Here is a 22,048-nt window from a genome sequence, read left to right on the forward strand (position 1 = left end):
GAATATCCTTAGGTTATTCCAGTTCACACTGTTAGACATTTTAAAATCAATTTCTACTCTAAGGAGTTGTTCAGATTTTTTTCAGATATGAAATAATATATTTAAGGTTTAAAGAGAGAACAAAGCATGTGCCATTTGTTTTTACTGTTAATACAATAGAGGAAAATGGATATATATTTTCACTAAACTTGAGTTTTTGTATGTATTAGTAGTCCTTTGTTGTTTAAATTTTAATATGAACTTCTAAATGACTTACTACATTTATAGTTATGCACAGAAATCCACACAACGTATTTATRTATTTGTAGAGATCTAAATTTAGCCAGTTGTAATTAATAGTACTACAACCAAGTGCTATAGAACAAAAGACTTTGATAGTAATATGTTAAGTTTGTGTTAAGTATGACTGTCTTTGCAGCCATCTGATGATGACACAATCAGCCTTCACTCCCAGGTATCAGAATCCACAAGGGAACAGACATTAAGGAATGACAATCATGTAGTGGGAAGTAAACTCGATCCGCAGAAAGGTAATATCTGTTGTACTTCTGTCACTTTAGGTAACAGAAATACTGTTGCTTAGGTAATATAATTTAACAAAACTGCACAAAATGATACTGTGGCATGTTGGAACTGTATTTTTATCATCTCGGTAAACAATTTCATAAAATCACGAATACACAAGACCRGAAAGAGGGAAAAATTCTTCTCTGGATAGAGGAGACAGGATTTCACTGTRTTCTCTTTATTTGACATTTTTCATAAGTACTTCTCTCTCTCAGGAATAACACTTGGTTCAGAGAACTGCTTAATGTTATCTTTTCCACTCTTCATCAATCCTCACTAGACCAGGAGGTGTATGATTATATTGATCCGAACGCAGAAGAGGGAGCTGTTCCTGAGCAAGGAGAAATACAGATTGGACCATTGCTGTCTTATATGAAGGTGCCTTAACTTGATTAAAGAAAAGCTGCTCAGCAGTTCTTTTTTTTTTTTTTTTCAATTGAATTCTAAATTTATTTTTCACTGTAAGGAGCGGAGGAAACATCCTGAGAAAACCCAGAAGACGGAACGGAATGAGGAGTGGGGAGATGAAAAAAGGTAAAATTTTAAAAATCTGCTTTTTGGGAGGCAGATGGGGGTGCTTTTCTCCTTGCATAGGGAGAAAAGAAATCTATAGACTTGCATTGTAATCCTACTTGGACAGAAAAAAGCTTATTGGAAAGTATACCATTTATTGTTCAGTGACATACCTGTTTCAGTCTTCCTTCACTGAAGAATGTGCTTTAATTTCCATAATCATAAGAAGACAGTAAGCTTTAAAGCCGAGGTAATGTTTAATTTTTTTAGACTTCAGAAAGAACAGCTGCTGGCTGAAGAGGATGATGAAATTAAAGAAGTGACTGACCTGAGAAAAATAGCAGCTCAGTTACTGCAGCAAGAACAAAGACACAGGTATTACAATATTAGGTTAGATAACTTATATGCTAGTTTGTTCTTTAACTTCTCTTCTGCCCAAAAGTTCTTGATACTTCATGCACTTTTGAGAACAGTCTTATTCAGCTATATAACAGCTTAATCAATAGACTATTCCAAGATACGTATCTTGCATTTCTTTACCTAAAGTTGCTGTTGAAAAGCAGCTCCATACATCGTGTGGAAGGAAGAGATGAATGGTTTTTTGTTCTTTTTTTTTTCCTATTTTTTTCCTCTAATTTGAGTCCCTCCTGCCCCTCRAAGAAGTTGTTTATGTAGATTTATGTAAACGTGAGTGATGATGCTGGTATGAAGAGCTTAATAGTGAGGTATTTACATTATCTTGCCTTAATCTTTTGTTGAACCTGTTTGTGGGAGGCTGGGTATAGTGTCAAAATAAAGGTAATTTAGGTAGCAGTTCTTGCATCCACGTTTCCTGTGGCCTGATGAGATTTGTTCATCTGTGAAATGTCAGAGTGTGTAACTGCAGAATTTGATAGCATGGGTATTCACCCTGATAAACTATCAAACTTCTTTCACTTTGTGTTGGCATCATGACTGAAAATTTCTTTAAAAGGGAAAACAGAGCAAGAAAGAGGATTTTTTGTTACTAGAAGTACTGCCAAAAAGGGATCCTTTTTTCCTATATTACTTAATATATGAATAGAGGGAGATTCGCTATTGTTTCTTAATCTTTGCTTCTCTATGATGGTTGTTTATATTACGTGTGGCGTTCGTTCCTTCTTAATATTTGCTGGGTGTTATTTGAAGTACCAAGCCACTCCTCAAGTACTGCAGCTTCAATTTTACTTTAGTTAAACATAATTATAGCTATCTTGTTAATGGTTCTGCTCTGCTATTAAACTGGTCATACATACATAATTTTATTTGTTGAGTTTTGCTTCTAGATTTAGAATTTATTTTGAAAGCTTACGTATTCATCATTAAATGCTGAGGTACAAATTGGCTTCTAATTTAAAATCATAGTTAAAGTTAGTAAAGTGTAATTTAGTGAATCTATAGTTTCATGAATTTATATTTTTTTGCTGTGAAGAGCCATAAAAATAGTATTAGAAATTAAGACATTCCTGAATTTATTTGTAGAAAATATGTACAGTCCTGCCTATGTGAATGGAATTCTCAGCAGAGTGTGCATCACAAAGTAATATCTTACTAACCATATTTCTGTTCATTCAGTGTATTTTCTTTTTAATATTATGCAGTCTTTCTCTTTTCTTTTTGCTTGCTATGCTATTGACTTCCTTGTCCTCTCCCATCAACCTGTCCTGCTTCCTTCTTCCGTCTTTGGCTTTGATGTACATGAAATGTGAATACAGACGAAGGCCATTAAGCTATAGGACTTCATTCAGTGAAAAACTCTTCCAGAGGACAAGGGCGGCAGGACGTGCATCAAGGTATATAGTGTTTGTAGATCTTCAGATTTCCAAAGTTAAAATACAAACAAAAGAACCAATTTAGTCCATTTCTGGGACAAAAACAGTCTAAAGGACCTGGTTAAGTTAGCCTAAGTTTTTTGGTTTTGTTTTTATTAATAACAAAYAGATGCAAATGCTTTTATTGTTAAGATGAAATGCAAGAAAAATGGYTCATTTTATTGGACAGGCTGCCCATAGCAGTTCAAACTAGACAAACTAGAAGCTCGCTTTCCATCACCTTTGGCATGTTTTATCTCCAGTGATTGACTTTGAATATGAAAATGCAGCATCTCCAGGGCAGAACTTCAGGCAAGAGGCTTTTTAGAGCTTTTGATTTTAGTAATAACTTTCAAATTAGCATAACTGGCAGCAGCTTGTTTTGTATTTGGCAGCCAAAAGAGAGCAAAGAGCAGATGAAAAAAGAAAACTCACAGGAGACAAGAAATCCAGGATGGGACTGTATAGGTTGTGATCAGACACRTATGTGATGAGTCAAGTGATTTTAAAGTTTGTCACCATGTCAGATGAAACTCTAGCCCTCCTATCAATGCTCCTGATCTGTTTGAACGTAAAGTACAGAAGCTCAGCTTAAATAACCCTCTGTAGGGAGGCTTCGCTTTGCATAAATCTGTAGTACTGATACTCAGCAGTCATTGACTGTCACAAAGCAATGAGCCCTGTGTGAGGACAGGAGACAGTTTTCAAGGAGCAAAATCTTGACTCTTGATTTTAAAATCTGCTAGGAGTTATTTTTCTGTCTCACTGTAAAAGWTATTGTGTCCTTGCACACTTCATAGGTCCCAGATAGTTCTACTTGTTTAAACTTGGAGGCAGCTGTCCTTAAAGTAATTAGCATCATTCATCTCGTTTGTGTCTCCTAAGCGTGATATTATATTTGCTCAGGAAATGCAAACAAAAGAGATGGTTTAGAAGAGATTCCACTTATTAAGTTCTCAAACCTTGGAAAATACTTCCTGATAACATAGTTTGTCTTGCCATCACCTTTWCTTCCCATCTAGTCAGCACTTTGGAGCAGATGTTATACTTGGATGACTAGGAGAMACAGGGAAGTGAGTCACAATGTTGATTTTTATTGAGCATACACAAACGAGGAACAGTGTGTGTTGTTGAGTAATTTATGTTTCAAGTTTGTATGAGTTTCGTAACCTTTTCAAAAGAATACAGTAATTATATAAGAGCAGAATTTCAGTGATTGATGTGAACCGTAAGTATGCAATTACTTACACTAATGTGTTATGATTACATGTTTTTTAAGGATTAARTATCACCATAAACAAGTGTCATTTGGCTGATGATTGGTGCAACAATACAGAAAATTTGGGATTTGATGTTTTCTGGGCAGAAATGGTTGCTGGCATCTTTGCACCATTTGCGCTGTGCTTAAGAGCCTAGAATGAGCCATGTATACTTCCATTTTGTACACAGTTTGGTATTTTATTTTTCCTAAAATTTTATGTTTTTAATGCAGCTAGATTGCTTTTTTTCTCCTCCAGCTAAACAAATTACTTTGCATTCAATTCCTTAGTCTGTGTAAATTTGTAATTTCRTATTAATGTATGTGTTTACAGTTTTTTTGAACTCGTAATGAAAGTTCTTTTTCCATAGGAAATTTGTAGTTCTGCCTGGACTAGTAATTACTCACCTGATATACTGAACTTATTTTCAGTATAGGATTTTTTTGTAATTTTAATTTTTTTTTGCAAAATAGTAAAATGTATTTGAATGTAATTGGAAAAGTTTTACAAAAAGTAGTGACCAGTCAGTTTTAGTGATGGGGCTTAGGTGAATCCAATTTTCACTTATTAAGCTCTTTCTATTCTAGGGATTGTATCTTGCCACTGGATCTCTCTGAATATCTCTTTGGCTTCAGTTGCASTGATAAGCCCAATTTAAGTGGCAATTCTCCCTGATTATCAATGATTCAAAAACACATTCTTTTATGATGTTTGTTGCATCCTATGCACTCAGTATTTTTTGTAACTTTTTTTTCCTCTGTGTGTAATATAATTTAATTCCTGAAGGCACTCTCAGAATTAACTTTCTGAAAATAAATTATAAGGAGCAGATACTACAGACCACAAATTATCTTGTTTTACAGGTTTAGCTTGTCATAATCCCATTAAATTGAGGTTTGTGCAGTCAGAGATCTAAGCTAAAAATAAGATTACTCAGCTCAAAGCTGTCATGCTAACCACAAATGTCTGACTGAACATCATTGATCCTTWAAAATCAACTATTGTACTGCCCTCTGTAATGATAATGAAATCTAAAATGAAAATGTCTGTTTTACTTTCACCCACTAATAGTTGCTGGTCTTCCATTTTTTCCTGATCCTTAATCAAATCGTTTTAGTTCTTTGTTCAGTTTAACATTAGAATTCAAAATTAATGGTTCTAGTTGCTGTTCAGCATGAGAATTGCTTGAAGATATTTAATGTAACTGAAAAAGTGTTTCTGATTAGTTTGATCTCTGACCTTCTGGGGAAGGGAGATTTTTTTGTTTGTTTTTCCTTTGGTTTTAAGCATTTGTAGTAAGTAGTATAGGTCTTCCTGTTTGTACATGTGCATGGTAGGAGTTTTTCACTTGAGAAAATATTTACAAATTTATATTCAAGTTCAGGCTTTTTTTTTTTTTTTAGTTGATATTTTAGGAAAATGGAGTTTTTGATGGTTCGCTCCTGCCTTGTTTGCTTCTGTCTGCCTTAGTATTTTCTCTTACTGGTCTGTGCCATAAATCCCATTCCACACGTCTCCATTTCCTCACTCTTTTCCTGCATTTCCTTTGCACTTGCAGTGTTTTTGCACTTGAGCATCCTCTTGCCCGCTCCTGCAGTCTGACTAACTTCTTGTGCTCAGTCTCTGTATCCCTTCCTGTCCACTTTAGTTCCATCATCTCTTCCTCTAGACAACTGTGGGGCGTTTTGTGKTGAGGGCAGCGTAACTTCCCATAGGTGAGAGAAAAACTGAGGTGGTGAGTATGTGTCCAGGAAAAGTAAGAGGAGCTTTCATTCTGTTTGGATTATGATCGGGTTTTCCTTGCTTAAAATTCAAAACTTGACATATTGCAAGAGCTGGAAACTGCATTTTGACTTCAGTGTGAACAGGATTGGGCTTGGGTTTSATATATGCATTATAATTTTATGAAAAATGCTACTTTCATGTTTAAAACTTTTCTTTATAGGAAAAGTGACTCTCTGAAAGTACCGTATGCTCAATAGAGAGCTTTAATTTCAAAGCTCTTGAATAAAGACTTTTTTTCTTTTTTTTTCATTCCAGGCTTCTTAATCACTCAGCTTCAGTAAGCACAAGGAACAGACCAAAGCAGCCAACGGAATCTGAAAAATGGTATTAATACACTTTTCTATATCACAGCTTTCAGTATTATTTTTTATTTGTTTAATGCTTATTTCATATCAGTCCTGCTGTCTTCTGTCCTGTYGTTTTTAGCTGAAGATGAAATTGAAGTTCTAGCTTCTTTCAGGAAAAAAGCCAAAGGTKGTTTTCTGAGCCATTAAAATTGATGGCATATAGAAGCTCACAGAATCGTAAAATCCTTGCGGTTGGAAGGGACCTCTAGGGATCATCAAGTCCAGCCCCCTCTGCACACACAGGGTCACCTAGAGCACGTGGCACAGGCTGCATCCAAGCAGGTTTTGAAGATCTCCAGAGARGGAGACTCCACAGCCTCTCTTGGCAGCCCGTCCCARTGCTCTGTCACTCTCACTGTTAAGAAATTTTTCCTTAAGAAAGACTTCCTTAAGGAAAAATTTCTTAAGGAGGTCTTTCTTAAGGAAAAATTTCTTAACTCATGCGAGTCTGACTTGGGAAGCAGTTCACATGCCTAAATATAGGCATTCAGTGGCATTTTGGACATCCTGAAGGCTCTGAGATTTGGATTTAAATTTTTTTCTTTTACTCCAAAAACCATCAACAACAAAACTAATTTTCTTTGCAGCGTGTGTACAAGGCAGTTGTCACAGACTTCTTGTTATTTCATTGCACTGATACATAGGAACCCTAGTCACGGGGAAGGTACATACAAACAGAATAGAAAGACTGTCACACCCGTGAAGAATTTCATCTTCTAAAAACATGTCCTAGTTARTACATACAACCATGTTTCGACAGCAGGCTTGAATTAGTTGTTGCAGCACTTCCTGGAATTCTTAACCAAACTGTTTATCAGGGTAATGGACATCACTTGGACACATTTCTTATGCCAAAGAGCTTTAAAAAGTACAATTATTGGTGTAAATGACAGAGAAAGGGAAAGAAAATGAATATGAAATAATGGACATAAAGTCAGTCTCRCATCATGTGCTGATTTGCTCTCTGTTAGGAATTTATTAGAGTTCTTGAAGGTGTGAGGAGCTTATCACATTCAGTCCCCACCTAGTCACTTATTCATGCACCTGATAGCTGCTAACCTTGTTTTCTGCCCARTTGTCAGGATGCAAATGAAATGGTTGCAGGTAGGGAGGACAGAAGTGAGCTTTACGAAAAGATTGTGACAGAAGAAATGAAGTGACACCAAGTTCAGGCACTGTCCTTGTTTCCTCAATATATATTTGAAACTTCGCAATTTCAGTGTTGTATCCTAAAATATTTGTTCCTTTAATTGTAAAAGCCTCTATATTACTGTTTGGCAATACCAGTGAGGTGAAGTATATAGCTCTTCTAAATAAATATACTTGCTCTTAACTTTGAGCAAAATACTTGGTCACCCCTTTGAGAAGCAAAGTGTTTAAGGTACGTTAGTGATTGCTTTAAGATCCCTCAACACTATTCAGATACAGCCTTTGCTTAATAAAGTGTGTTATTTAAGAGGGGTTGTCAGCATGCAATAGAGTAAAATGCTATTTGAGATTTTAATCAAATTGTCATCTTTCTAGCCACAGTCTGTAATATCATTATGCAGCAAGCCAGAGTATTATAGTGTTGCAAAGAAGTTGCATTTTAATTTTGTGTTCACTTTATTTTGACTTTTAAAGTAACTTAATGTTACAGTACATGGAAATGTAGTAAGGAAATTTAATAATGCCTGTCATCTTAATTTTTAGTATCTCAGCAGATGAAGGGAATTCTCCATTGTCTCCGTACAGTTGGCAGGTAAGTGTCTAAATGTGAAACTGTATGAAGCAGTAAGAAAGCATAGTAAAAGTTTCATTATTTCCTATGAAAAACTTTYCCTTACACTTTCAAGACAATTAGACTTGGACTATGTTTGTATTGCAGGTGCAGTAAAACTCTATTACTGGTTTGCATTTTAATTCAGGAGTTGTTTGTGATTGCTTTATATGGCCTCATATTCTAAACTGAAAAAATCTTTGGAAATGCAATTTTTGCTTGTCTTGGGTTTATTATGAAATATTTCCTTTGGACTAGGTACTTCTATGTTTCATAGAGTATACATAGGTATACATATTCATTGTTGTTTTATGAATAAATCTTTAGCTGTCTCCTTCAAAGTACAGTATTATCCAGCTTGTTCTAAAGAGTTTTTATAATGCTAATAATACCCTGCTGTGTATTATCTTTTAGATAAGAACAGTAAACAGGTACTTTTAAAAAATGTAATCTTGTAACGGCCATCCTTTTCCATTGCAGTTGATACAAAGATTCAGAAATTAAATGCATTRGTGACTAAACACACTTCTAAGTGGCTTTACAAGCAGTTCTTTATGGTAATTTTAATTGGTTTCCTAATAGACCTGTGAAAATCAGGCTCAGTGCATTAGCTGAAGAGAATGTTTTAATTTTCATTGATGCCTTTTCCTGTGTGAAATATTTTTAGCATCTGAAAGGGAGGGAGTGATTTCTACCTGGACCATCATTGAGACTAGGCATATTTTTGTGTCATAAAGCTAAACTATGAGAGAGCCAAACAGCTTGTAGTTCTAGTTTATAATGATTTGTGCTAATGCAGAATTGTATACTTAGCTGGTCTGTAAAAATGTTTCTGAAACTTGCAGCCCTTGGAAAACCAGAAAGATGCAGTGGATTGGCCAGAGACACAGCCAGTGATTTGGCAGAATGAAGAAAGGAGGAGAAGTAAACAAATTAGAAAAGAGTATTTTAAGGTAAAATGAAAGGTTTTTTTTTTTGTCAATACCAAAACTTTTGTGTTTAGTTATTATGAGTTGTTATAATGAAGTTAAATTTTGCATGTAATTAGCTTTTCATTTGTTTCTTTTGAGTTTGCGAATGTTATTTGTATGCAACATGAGGCCAGAATGCAGGAAAACCAGAGGGAAAAATCCACTAAATGCTTTCTTCTTCATTCTTTTATTGAAAGCAAGCCATCTGTAGTTATCTTCTAGTAAAGCCAGAAACTAACCTTTGGTCTTCGGTTCTTCTTCAGTTTGGGTCAAACTTAAGGGATTTTGTTTACATTTAAGGAAAATGTCCATCATCTTTTTATGTAGCATAAGATTACTTGCACATTTTGGCTCTTTATATTTTAGAGGGGAAATTCACTCCAGATTAGTTGTTTTGCTGTTTGCAGTGTGTATCAGTGGTCACCAGGTGTCAGTGTCTGCTTGCTGCAGAACAGGTTCAGGTTTGCTGCATTGTCACATAACATTTATTTTCACCCTGTGGAGAAATGGAATACTTGTGACCAGTGCTAGATTGAGTTGAAATTAGATTTATTTGGTTTATGAAATGACTGTCTTGGGTCTTTGCCTTCAAACATCTAAACAGTAGCCTTCATGAAATGCTAGGGAATTTCCAACAAATTAAATTCTAGGAAAAGCAGAGCATGCTATGCATGAGCAATATTCTTGGTCTTTAGGGAGCCGTGTCCTAACATGAGTTCAAATGTGAAAGACTATCTTAAGAATGCATATTTCATTGCTGCAGTGAGCATCCTTATGGCAATCTACTTGCACCCAGAAATACGTGGAATTGTCTTTATTGTAGAAATTTTACATTGTTATGTTACAGCATTATCACTCAGCAGAAGAGCAGAAAAATRCCTGTGCCCATGAGAACCTGCACACCCATTTTTGCAGCATGGCACAGAAGCATGGCTGATACCTGGAAAAAACCTTTTGGTTGCTCTAGCTATTTACAAAGAAATAGCTTTTCTATTTAGTAGGAAGAAATGATCTTCCTACTGAAGATCATTTTATCAACCAAAATGAGTTTTTGCATTTTGCCAGTTAATAGTTAAACTTTGCATCCTGACGCCGTCCTGCTTGAATATGGAGCTGTAAACACTTGAACAGTGCTCAGAGTTAGAACTTTGAAAAGGAGGAGTACCCTCTATGTGTAACTAATAAATACAGCTTTATGTATTTATATACTTACTAATGTATCTTAGGTAACATAGTTGCGGGTCGCATCTTTTTTAAACTCATTTAACTGCACCCTGCATGCATCACCCAAGTCGGATCTCTCATGAAGAGCCTTCTTCCTATTTTGGTCTACAATCTTTTAATCCACCGTGTACTTTATATTATAGCATAAAAACAGGTAGGCTGGTTGAACACACGTACCCCATGTCTTTGTTCTTGTAGTGATAGGACTAGTTCTCTCTGTGAATTYGTAGTGTATGACAATGTAGACAATGAAATAGCTTGCTTTTATAGGTGCCGTTTCTGTAAATTTCTTCCTGTAGTCCCTTTTTCATTTGCAGTCCTAAGTGATCTTAAATATTTTTGAAGTATGCTTTTTTTTTCTCTTGTAACTTTTTAGAGTTATACAATTTTGCTAAGAATGAACAGTGCAGAGTAACAATTGCTCAGTTCTGTTTGCTTGGATCAAATATGTATACAGTGAGAGTTAACAGTGTAACAGTATGTATTTTATTATTTTGGAAATATATGTACCCTCTGAATGCAAAGAAGTTCCTGACTAGCCTAGGAACTACATGTTCTTTTTCTCCTTCTTCAACAATTTTGTTGTTTTGGTTTCTTTCTTTTTTTTTTTTCTTTCTTCCACTTTGCCAGTAATAAACAGCATCTGCCTGATACTAAGCCATTTGGTTCAAATGAAAACTGTACTTGAATTTTAAAATAAGATTTGTGTGTGTTTTGCAGTATAAGTCTTCCAGAAAGAGTTCGAGTGGAAATGAAAATGATGAGGTGAGAAATGATAACTGCATAAAATACATAAAGATTTTTATTCATTTGTGTATTATGAATACTTAGGAGGCAGTTATGGAACAGGAGAATGTTGGCTAGAGTCTATGCAAGCAAATTTTGTCTTCCAAAACTATAAACATATAAATAAAACAAACTATATAAACATAGAAGAATCAGAATTACACTCCTCTATTTGAAAAAAAAAGTTAATAAGATGATGTATTGAAGCAAAGGAGGGTATTTACATACTTCAATAATAGGAAAGTCAATTCAATTATCAATCAGAGGTAATATAAAAGCAATATCACACATAAAGTGAGCAGAACTTGACTCTGTATGTTTTAAATTCAGTTGTTGCCAATGTACCATGTTTGACAGATGTTGCATATTTCATATATAGTGTATGTACTTCATAATTTCATGCCTTTCTTGTTAAATCAYAGTTTTCATTTTATAATTTCATCTCTTTGGTTTCTTTTTAGCAAGACAGTGATAATACTAATGTGTCCCCACAGTCTCCTGTGTCGTCTGAGGTACAAGTTTGTGGTTTTGTTTYTCATTCAACAAACATTTTTTGTGCACATTACTGTTGTCATCAGATTTCCCATACAAATATTAATCTGTTAGTTTCCTGTGGAACTGAAATTATAAATATTTCAAATGCCATTAATTAAAAAATCATATAAATTGGAATCAGAGACAGATATTAATCCAATGTTAATTTTTTTCAATTTATTTTATCTTTGCAGCTCTCTGATCTCTTCTAGGTTTTGTTTTGTTTTTGGTTTTTTTTCTGAACTGGTTTGTTAGAATCCGTTGTTTGGTCTCTATTATCTTTTAAATGAAAATAACTAAGAAATCAAAAAAAAAAAAAATCAAATTTAGCATGGTTTGTAGGAGTCCACAATGAGCTAGCCGTTCAGAAGATTTTAAGTACCATGTGGTCTAGTATTCTGCCTCGTATAGGCAACCCAGAGATGCTGAGATTTTTTTAAGCAGTTTCATCCTTCACAATTCTGTCTTCATCTCTGAGCTGCATCTTCACAGCTTGATTCTTCAGGTGTTTTTYCCTTTCTAAGGAAAATCCATGCAAGTCTCACTGTGGGTGCAAAACTGAATAAAATATTCCAAAGAATATACTCATTTTCACCTAATGTCAGAAGGGGAAGCTGATGGAGCAGAATGAGGAGAGCATCTCTCAAATACAGTTAAATGACTAGAAASAAGGAAGTCTTGTGTAGATATCAAATTGAGTGCATTTCTCGGATCGTGACATGAGAAAAAAATTGACATTAAAAATTCAGAGTAAGCATTTCTTTAAAAAGTTCATACTAAGTTTTGCTTAGTAGAAGAACTTACTGTAGGCAGAAATAATTTTGATGGGAACAAAAGTTAATTGTTGGAGTGGAAGAAACTTGACTTTCTCTCTTTTAACAGGATTATGAAAGAACTGACAGTACCACTCATGGTCCGTTTGGTCTCAAGCCAAGGTCAGGTAAGCTGCTCTTCTCTGACATAGCAGCACAGAACAGATGTTTATTCCCTGGGCTGGAACGGACAATAAGGGCAGCAGATGCAGGAACTGGAACGAATACAAAGAGAGGCCGCAGCACAGCCATGCACTCGGTGTGCTTATCACAGCATAGTGCTGAGAAAGTCAATGACAGCTGCTTTGGCAAACGAATAATTGAAAGTTGCCCAAGTTGCACAATGATTTGTTATTTCATTAATTTATTTTCTGCGTAATTAGTCACCCRCAAAGAACAGGGGACAGCGTGCAGTTGTTGTTCAGACCTGATGGCTGAGGCAGGAGGGTTTCAAGAGAAGTAGGTTTTTGTAATTTGTCCTCTCCRGGGATTTATGGAGCAGCATTGTGCCAGTTTAATGGCTTTGTGCCTTGTGCCCAGATCTTTCAGAGTCTGCCAGTCCCCCGTCAGATAATTGTGTCAGATGGGATTGTCTAAAGCAGATTTTCATTCCTCTGAAATCTGGGAAGGAATAATACACTTCTCTTTTTTTTTAATCTGGTGTTGTATTCTTTATGTGGAACTGTCAATGTGAATATTGAATTGGAAAATGCAGTTTGGCAAGGTCACAGTGCAATCTTTGTTCCTTCAAGAGAACAGTAGTATGAACTGGAAAAGCCTTTCAGGAAAATCATTAAGAAAAATGGTCTTAGCTTTTCCGTTTGTTAACACACGGAATGAGTGATACTAGAACTTGACCTCTGTGATACTCCCTCATTATCCCTCAGTACAGAATGTCTGGCTAAGATCATGCAGGTGGCTCCATCAGGGGCCTTAACTGCTTGTGTTTTTCTGAGCAGTCAAGTGAGACTTCTGTGCTAGAGAGAGCTGTGTTATTTGCATGTATGAGGGGAGCACAGCCAGGCTCATTTAGAGGCTTTTGAGTTATCTGCAGCCTTGGCTGCAGGAAGGTACAGATTTGATTACCACTTTCCTGCACCCTTTATTTTAGTTTAGTTCAGTTCACTGCTACAGCAGCAGACTTCCTAGCAGCTGTTGCCAGTTCACATCTGCAACCCCCTTCTAAAAACCTCTCTCAGAACCCCTCTGTTCTTGAATGACATGTGGCATTTTATGTCTTGGCCATGAGCAAAAATCTTTGGCTTTTAAGCCTTGCTTTTGACCTGACATAGTTCTGAGAAGAGTTCACACTCTCACAAAAGCTGTTGTGTTACAGAAGAAATCCCCAGATCTTCAACATTAAGTTTTCTTGCTAAAATTCCAGACTATTAGAAGCAAGAAAGTTTTGAAGAATTGAATGCTGGAATTTTTGCTTAAAACTACAGGCTAGAATACTTTAGAATAGAATGGAATGGCTGCAAATTTTTTTTTTTTGTTTGCCAGCAGTCTATTAAAGAAGAAAATGATCATATTAAAAGCTTTCTGACACTGAAAATCAGTAATGTGTGTATATAATAAAGARTATTTAACAGACAAAGCTAAGCTTTAGGATAAGCTTACTAGTGTATAAAGGGAATTACATAGATAACAGATTTGTGTATTCTGCCTCCATATKTTGTAGTTACAGGTTTGCAGTTAAGTAAGATGATCCACATGTTTTGAAAGTTTTGTTTTATAGAGAGCAGCTTTTTCCTTAGAATTGTGAATAGGATCCATTCAGAAAAGTTCTGCAGGGTTTGTTTCCGTGCTCATTTTGTCCTTGTTGGTGGATTTCTGGTGATTGCACTCTYGTTAAGCTAAATTCTGCAAACTAAGTTCTCTGATGTTCCACAGCTTTTAGCCGTACATCTCGCCAGGACTATGGAGCAGTGGATCCCGGATTTACAATGCGAAGGAAAATGGAGCATTTAAGGGAAGAAAGGGAACAAATAAGACAACTTCGCAATGTATGTACCCTTATTTAGTGTATAGATTCAAGCTATTGGGTGCAGTGTATTTAAATTGCTCTGTACTACCATTACTCTTTATAGTAAAGGCCTGGGAATCATTCCAGTTGTACTAGGGCATCTCTGCAGTGATACTTCTTTCCAAGAAATTGTGTGCGATGGAGCTTTCCACTGATCTAACAACAGGCAGTTACAGTAGAATTAAGCTCCACAGTTGGTTGTGACTCTTGCTGATCCCAACAAAAGGTATCATTGGGGTGTCTTTATACCCCGGAGGACACTRGTAGTAATTTTGGTCCAAGGGAACCCAATATTGTTTTAGCTGAATACTAGAATGTTTGTGTGTAGAATCTTGCTATGATTTACCTATCATCACATCATATTATCATACTATTAAATTTCAAACTTCCAATAAGTTGTTTTCTGTACAGCTCTGTTTTCAAGATATTTAGTAATTTTAGTTAAGTGTAAATTCATTGCGAATGGTAAATGCTGTGGTAGTAGCTTTGCTTTCCATGGTAATGYTTGTTAGGGTTGTGATTTCTGCACAGGCTGTTTGTTCTGTCTGGCTCGCATCCTGATCCGTGAGGACTTGTTGTTAGAATGGGATAAAAATAAAGATACTCTCTGCCTCTCCTCTCTGCCTTGCAACACAAGTGTGGGACCTTTGTAGCCACCATTTCCTGCTCTGGCTATCTATCACTTGGCACATGAAACAGCCCTGCCTAAATTGATTGTTTTCCCCTCTTATTTCTTCTGGTAAATCTGTGTGTAATTTAGACTCCCGGAATCATTATGGTTGGAAAAGACCTTCAAGATCATCAAGTCTAACCATAGCTGGACATTTCTGCCCTTAAATTCTGTGCTTTCCTAGTGTGTGTGGTTATTTCAATACATGGTTTTGAGAGTTGTGAACTATGGTAGTAACCGTCAGACTCTTTCTCAGTGTGTCTAATTGTGCCATTAAAAAACTGAGCAGGAAAAAAGCTCACAAGATTAATAATATAAAGAGAAGGATATTTGAACTCAGCAGAGTGAGAATCGAATTATATYGGTTTTGGATTAGCATGACCTTTTTAAGCAATGCTTTCTCAATTTAAAATTAAAAATTATCCCRAAGTTGAAAGTGATTTACCTGTAGAATTTTCCTTATTTAACAGAATCTCGAATCAAGGTTGAAAGTAATTTTGCCAGATGATATTGGAGCAGCATTGATGGATGGAGTCGTTCTTTGCCATTTAGCCAATCACATAAGGCCACGTTCTGTTGCCAGCATTCACGTACCATCGCCAGCAGTGGTAAATCATTTATCTCACTTTTAATTGTATCTTACATGAGAATAAGCTGTTAAAACTTCTCACACAAGAATAAGCTGTTAAAACTATGAATCATGTTTACCCTATTAATAGGCTACCTTCACCTTTCCTTCAAGAAACATGAAACAAGGTTCAGAAGTTTGGTTTAAGAACAATTGTCAAAAACTGAGTATTCCCAAAACTTGCTTTTTCTAGTTATTTTTTAGCAACGCTTACTGAGTTTGCATCAGAGGTATGTGATCCATTACAAAGGTGTGACAAAGATCTCACATCCTGTCTTTACAGCCTAAACTCAGCATGGCAAAGTGCCGAAGAAACGTTGAAAACTTCCTTGATGCTTGTAAAAAGTTGGGCGTTCCACAGGTATAGTAATTGTTTTACTGACTGCTTATTTACAGTAATAACAGAATATACGTTCTGAGTACTGCAGGCGTTTTTTGTGGGTAAATTCAGGGATCCTAGTGTTTATAGTGCTGATCAGGGAACATTTTAATTGTATGAAAAAAAGGCAAGACTTTYGGGGACATGAGCGTGGCATTCATCCCTATGGGTTTCTAATTAGTTCCATGGAATAAAAATGATACTGACTTCCTTGTAAAGCAAAGAACAGAAGAACTGATGTGAGATAATTGTTACAATATTTGAAGGTCTTGGTCTTAGCAACCCAGCTTTGAAAGATGACTGGTTTTAGTTTTATCATATTAAATGTTCTTTTAGCCAATTATGCATTCATGCTTTGAAGTTTTCATCCTCAAACTAAGGTCAGAGCTGCAATTGATTTCTGAGCAAACTGTTGCTAGAGAGAGCCACACACAAAATCGAAACCATTTTCTTTGCATATGCCTAGTACTGAAGTATATATGACATCAGAGAAAATGCTCTTGTTACCCAGCTTGGGAAAGAAACGAATCRACCTAAAACATCTACTTTATCTTACAGGAAAGACTCTGCTTGCCTCATCACATACTGGAGGAAAGGGGTCTGGTGAAAGTTGGCCTCACAGTTCAAGCTCTGCTTGAATTACCTGCGTTGAAACTATCCCAGCTTTCCTCCATGTAACGTGACTTCTTGGAAGCTAAACAACTTACCATTCAGTCTGTTGATACAGATTGCTCTGGGACAATTTAGCTTCCTGAACTGGAACATCCAAGCCATCACAAACTAATATGTGTCCAGATGCTGTAGAGAGCCTTACTTTGGAGTTGTGCGTAAAACCTTGGAGTCAGCTGACAGTTAACAGAACATAATGTTTTTTTGTAATTGGAGGCACGAAGAGATTGAAGTTCTCTTTCCAGTTAACRTAAATCAAAAGCTGCCATAAAAGCTGCTGTAACATCCCCATGAAGTTACAGCAAAAAGATGGATTTCTTTTCCTGCRTTGAAAATGCTGAATTTCTTTAGAAGTACACCACCCTAATCCCTCGCTTGAAAGATTAGTCATTTGACTTAGAAGTAAAACAAAAATGTAGCATTGATATGATGGTAAAATCTGAGTGACTGATCCCATGTAATCCACTTCTGCGCTTTCAGAAAGCTTAAAGTTTAGGTTCTTTATTTCTTGCACTCCTGATTGTAACTCTACACACTTCTAACATTGCCAGTATTTAGTCTGAGTTTATGGTAATTATACAAACAGCATAGAATGGGGGAAAAAGAACACATTTTGAGTTTTTCCAGTCTTCTAGGTTGGTGCCAAATATTTTTTTCAGTTGTACTGTAGATTGTTTACATGTGAAGTGCCTGTGTAATTGATAACTCTTAACAGTCTTAAACATTTTTGCAATTTCTTTGTTTAAAATAGATACAATGGGAATTTTTAAATATTTTAATAGTTTTTTGTAAAGTCAGTATGTGAAGATTTGAATAATACTTCACTTTTTTGATGTTGGATGTTTTAAGTTTGTTGCACAATTTAATTGATTATTTTATTGTCTAATGATTAGAAAATACTGTAAATACATTTTATTTATGATATTTAATTTGATACCTAATCACTTTTGTTTTAATGTATTGTTGGAGAAAAAAGGTCGTCGACTTTCCTTTGTTTGGGACAAACAGTAATGTACATGGTGAGTAAGACGTGAGGACTAGTGATGCATACAAAGTAATCTGGGACATTTTTGATAAAACTACCAAAATCTCAGGTTTATGCTGTGACTTTCAGGATTTTATGTAATATTGTTCCTGATTCCACATTACATTTTTACCACAGCTATATTCATAGTTCAATTGACAAATATCAGTGTTGGGATGTTTGTTTTTCCTGTTTACAGGGTTTATTGTAGAATTTACACAAGTGCGTGGCATAGCACACAAATCRGTTTGTATACATGTCACTGTGCTGAGACATTAAATGTTTCTGGACAAATGTAGAAAGAAAAAAAATATTCCCACAGTGGTGGTGGTTGAACTTCTAGGTATATATATTTATTTCTGCACAGGTTCTCAGTGTTTTGAGACCTTTCTGAAACCGTACACAGTTCAGTTCCTTTGTAATTTTGTAATTTTTGTAATAAGTCTGTTTGCATTACTTTGTTCTTTACAAATAGGTAGATCAAAGGGTAGGGGGTAGAAAAACATGTTAGATACTGACTGTGACACTGATATTCTGGCATAAGCTGTTAATTAGGTCAAGGGATATGTTTGCCAGTGTGCAACAGAATTAAATTCTGCTCTTGCCAATTTATCTAGAAACCATATGATAAAATTCATAAAAGAATGAGGGAGGGATATCATTTATTCCTTAGTTATAATAGTTCTGAGTATTAATAGCTGAGAAAAAAGAACTTCCGGTTACATTTTTTTAGTTTTAAAGTTGCATTATTTTAAAATGAAGTGAAGGAGACTGATTCATGTGTAATTATTAAATACACTATTGTTTATATAGTGTATTCTCAAAGCACGACTTACTGAACAGTTAGTTAAAAATTAATTTTTGAAGTCATCATTACCAATTGTWGGCTACATAAATATTTACTAAAGAAAACTGGATTGCCTTGACTTTGAAACATGCTAGTTTATTTATCTTTAATTGTTTTTCAACTCATTGAGAGATGAAATAGATATTTAAGCTTTTCAAATGAGTCTTTTTCACTAAGGGCAATTTCAGAAAAGTCTTGCTAAGACTAAAATGCTTAAGCTTAATATAATTCAATCAGCAAGACTTGTCTCTCTGCACTTGCAGAGCATAACAATTTAAGAATGGCTTTTGTCTTTTGTTTTTCCTTGGAGTGATCCGTGACAATAAAAAATGCTCCATKTTAGTCCAATAGCCACAGGCTTGCCAACAGTAAAGAAATTAAATTGTCACCTGGATTATGGGGCTTGAACAGATTTACATTACTGTTTCGTTTTCATATCTTAAATGTGTTCTGATCCCAAAGTAATACTTTTTTTTCCCCCAATTAGAACCAAATTCTCACTGATTATAGCGAGGCTTTTGCATTGATTATTTTTTTTCTTGAAACAATACTATGTTTCAAGAAGATAATGGTTATAATCACAATGCACGCATTAAGAATTTTCTTGCAGTATGCCAGCTGATTGCCAGTTATTTAAAACTTGCTCATTATTTCCAAAATAACTTTGAAAATGGTTATTAGTTGGAATTAATTGAGGTATTCATTTTATAATGTATCTCAAGCTGAAAACCACTAAAACAGCATTTACATTTTTAAGCATTCTGGTGTTCTTGCACACCAACTTGGGGAATTATTACAGCCCCTCTTCGTGCTTTTCAGCAGGCATCAAGGGGAAGGATATTTGTCATTCTCACACAATTTCCTTATTAACACTGCAAAATTAAGGCCTTCTTCCAGTATTCACAGGAGCAGTTTGGGGGATGGACCAGCATGACTGGATGCATCTTTTCTCATCTTTCTTTAGCTGCTTTCACAAACACTCCAAAGCCATGCCATGATTCCYTTCATGATGGAGCATGGGGGAACGACTGCAAAAGATGCAAAAAAAGCAGATCATAGAATCATAAAATCCTTAAGGTTGGAAGGGACCTTTAGAGATCATCTAGTGCAACCCTCCTGCATATTCCCTTTAAAAATTTCCAGTGGAAATAGTTGCCGTCTTCCCTGCACGGGAATTCACAATCCCTTTTCTTCCTTTCCTTTTGATCCCAGCATCTCTGTATTTCTTTTTCTTCATTCACAGATCCTGTAACTTCACCTTGTGCATTACTGCATCCTCCTCCTCCTCCCTATTCCCTCTTTACTTTTTGTGAGAGAAAATTGCTCCGGTGGCAATAGYGAACTACTGTGATCCCAGAATCCCTGCTCCCAGCACTTGGTATATTTGAGATAACTTGTTTTTCTATTTTGTTTAGGATGTAAAGTGATTACTTAATATTTGGCACAGCTGATAGAGGTTTTTAAAAACATTTATCAGAGACCTGCSTAATTGCTCTCGTGGTCATATGAAGTTTATACTTTTAACTTGAAGAAAAGAACTTTAAAAGCTTTAGGAAAATTCATTAAGTTTTCCTAATAAATATAAGAGTTACACAAATTTTTTTTTATAGTGGATGTTATACAAACTTACTGCAATAATGTGATAAGAAACTGTAAATTACTAAGTGAAACAGCATACTGACAGAGGGCTTATGGCCTTGTTTGTTTTTATTTTTCTTCTATTTCATTGGGTGTTTGAATGGCTGCAATATTTCACACGGGAATGATCTTTTTTAAAGCAATAATGTCCCAAATGTTGTGAGATCTTCAAGCAGTGGCATTAAAAACATTATTTTAAAGTTCACTGACTTCATATGCAGCATCTCGAAGATGCTTCCTAGGTATTATAAAATATAGCTAATTCCGTGTGCTGGTTGGGGTATTGCAGAGGAYCCAGAAACCCAGTTATACCCCAAAGCTGAGGTTCTTCCAAATAAAACCGAGACACGAAAGTATTATAAAATGCAGAGAGATACATTAGAAACAGTAAATATCTATGACATGAATCATGATTTCTGAGTAAGTCCTAGCTCTTCTGAAGTCCRTGTAAGTTGTGCTGACTTCAGTAAATATTTCACTTATAGTTTATAGGAAAGGGAAGCTGCAGACCATGGCAAACGTGGCTTAGCTAAACTTGCCTGACATGAGCGAAGCTTTAGTTTCCCGATTTTTAGCAGTAGAGTCTTGCAGGGTCTGCTGTAAGTTAACATAATTCTAAAAGAAATGACTAAAATTAGCAATCTCTGGTAAATCAAAGGCAACTATAAAAATGTTGCATAAAAAATAGTATTRCTCTTTTCCACATGGAAAAAAAGATCATTATGTAATATAAAAATAGAGGAGAATACAAACTACCCTTTTTCATCAAGAATTTTATGGTATAGATCTTCTGAAAACAGAGGTTTGGAAATACAAAGGTAATGAAAATAGTCTGCTCCTGTAAAGAAAATTTCTGCTGATTCTGGCTGTTAAAACAGAGGATTTCTGGCCAACTTAGTTTAAAGTAGTTTAAACTTGCCACTGTACTGGAGTAGTTTGACATAAGAAAATGCAATTTTGTTTTCTTTGTCTCAGATATTTCACATAGCACAATTCTCACAATGTATAATTTGCAATTGTGGTTACATGTTATATTTATTTAACAGATGTTTTAGAACTTTAGACTTTTTTGAAAACATGGGAGGCAAAGAATTGCTATAAGTCTGCCTAAAATTGCTATAGAAGGAGAAAAGCTATTGTAAAAACAATGACATCAGTCATTCTCAGTTAAGATATTTTGTAAACAAATACATTTTAAGAAGGAGTATATTTTTGTGTTTTCTATATATGCTTCATAATCCTAATCTTAAAAAAAAAAAAAACAGAAAAAAAAGACAAAACTTTCACAACTCCTTTAGTCTCTTAGCAAACCTTAATGGTGAATAGCATAAACTAATAACAATTTAAATCCTTTTAAGAAACTTTCCATTGAYTTCAGTGAAACGAGAATTGCCCTCAATAGTTTTGTAACTGAACTACAGCTTAAAATAAGTCTCTTATAACGAATTCTTGGCATAAGAAGGATTTCTGCAGCTCTTTCAGAAYTGTGTGAATTAGACAAACTTGACATTTTCTCCCCGCACCTCCCCTCCCCAGCAAAGCTGTYCAAATTTTCCCAAGGCAGGTTGCGAAATAGCTAATATTTGGAAATAAATCCAAAACCCCTTTTTTTAATTGTGCTTTGTTTTTAAATTGGAGTGAACCAGTGAAATCTTCCCAGAATTTGTTTAGGATTTGCTTGTGCCATTGCTGGCACGCAAGCTTCCATCCTTCAGTGTTAATAGTGTTTCTGGAGCATGTGCAACGTGGGGCTCTGCATAGGCAAATGGTAATAAGAATTC

General features: G+C 35.4%; 1 protein-coding gene across 2 annotated transcripts in view; it reads left to right on the forward strand.

Annotated features, from left to right (window-relative positions):
- LRCH2 (leucine rich repeats and calponin homology domain containing 2) overlaps positions 1-18,760 on the forward strand; it is a 35,397-nt gene extending 16,637 nt beyond the window's left edge. Inside the window, exons 8-22 of one of the 2 annotated variants that reach the window (XM_026040911.1) lie at positions 419-530; positions 848-945; positions 1,034-1,101; positions 1,351-1,455; positions 2,814-2,891; positions 6,209-6,277; positions 7,993-8,041; positions 8,905-9,012; positions 10,975-11,019; positions 11,502-11,552; positions 12,457-12,514; positions 14,280-14,392; positions 15,553-15,690; positions 15,994-16,071; positions 16,648-18,760. In XM_026040911.1, coding sequence (XP_025896696.1) covers positions 419-530; positions 848-945; positions 1,034-1,101; positions 1,351-1,455; positions 2,814-2,891; positions 6,209-6,277; positions 7,993-8,041; positions 8,905-9,012; positions 10,975-11,019; positions 11,502-11,552; positions 12,457-12,514; positions 14,280-14,392; positions 15,553-15,690; positions 15,994-16,071; positions 16,648-16,767 — 1,290 coding nt within the window. In that variant the 3' untranslated portion in view covers positions 16,768-18,760. The remainder of the gene's footprint in view (positions 1-418; positions 531-847; positions 946-1,033; positions 1,102-1,350; positions 1,456-2,813; positions 2,892-6,208; positions 6,278-7,992; positions 8,042-8,904; positions 9,013-10,974; positions 11,020-11,501; positions 11,553-12,456; positions 12,515-14,279; positions 14,393-15,552; positions 15,691-15,993; positions 16,072-16,647) is intronic. The other variant, XM_026040912.1, reaches the window with a different exon arrangement.
- Positions 18,761-22,048: the final 3,288 nt, after the last annotated feature.

This window comes from Nothoprocta perdicaria, unplaced genomic scaffold (assembly GCF_003342845.1).
Source record: "Nothoprocta perdicaria isolate Ctin4 unplaced genomic scaffold, notPer1 scaffold_270, whole genome shotgun sequence".
Lineage (NCBI taxonomy): Eukaryota > Metazoa > Chordata > Aves > Tinamiformes > Tinamidae > Nothoprocta > Nothoprocta perdicaria.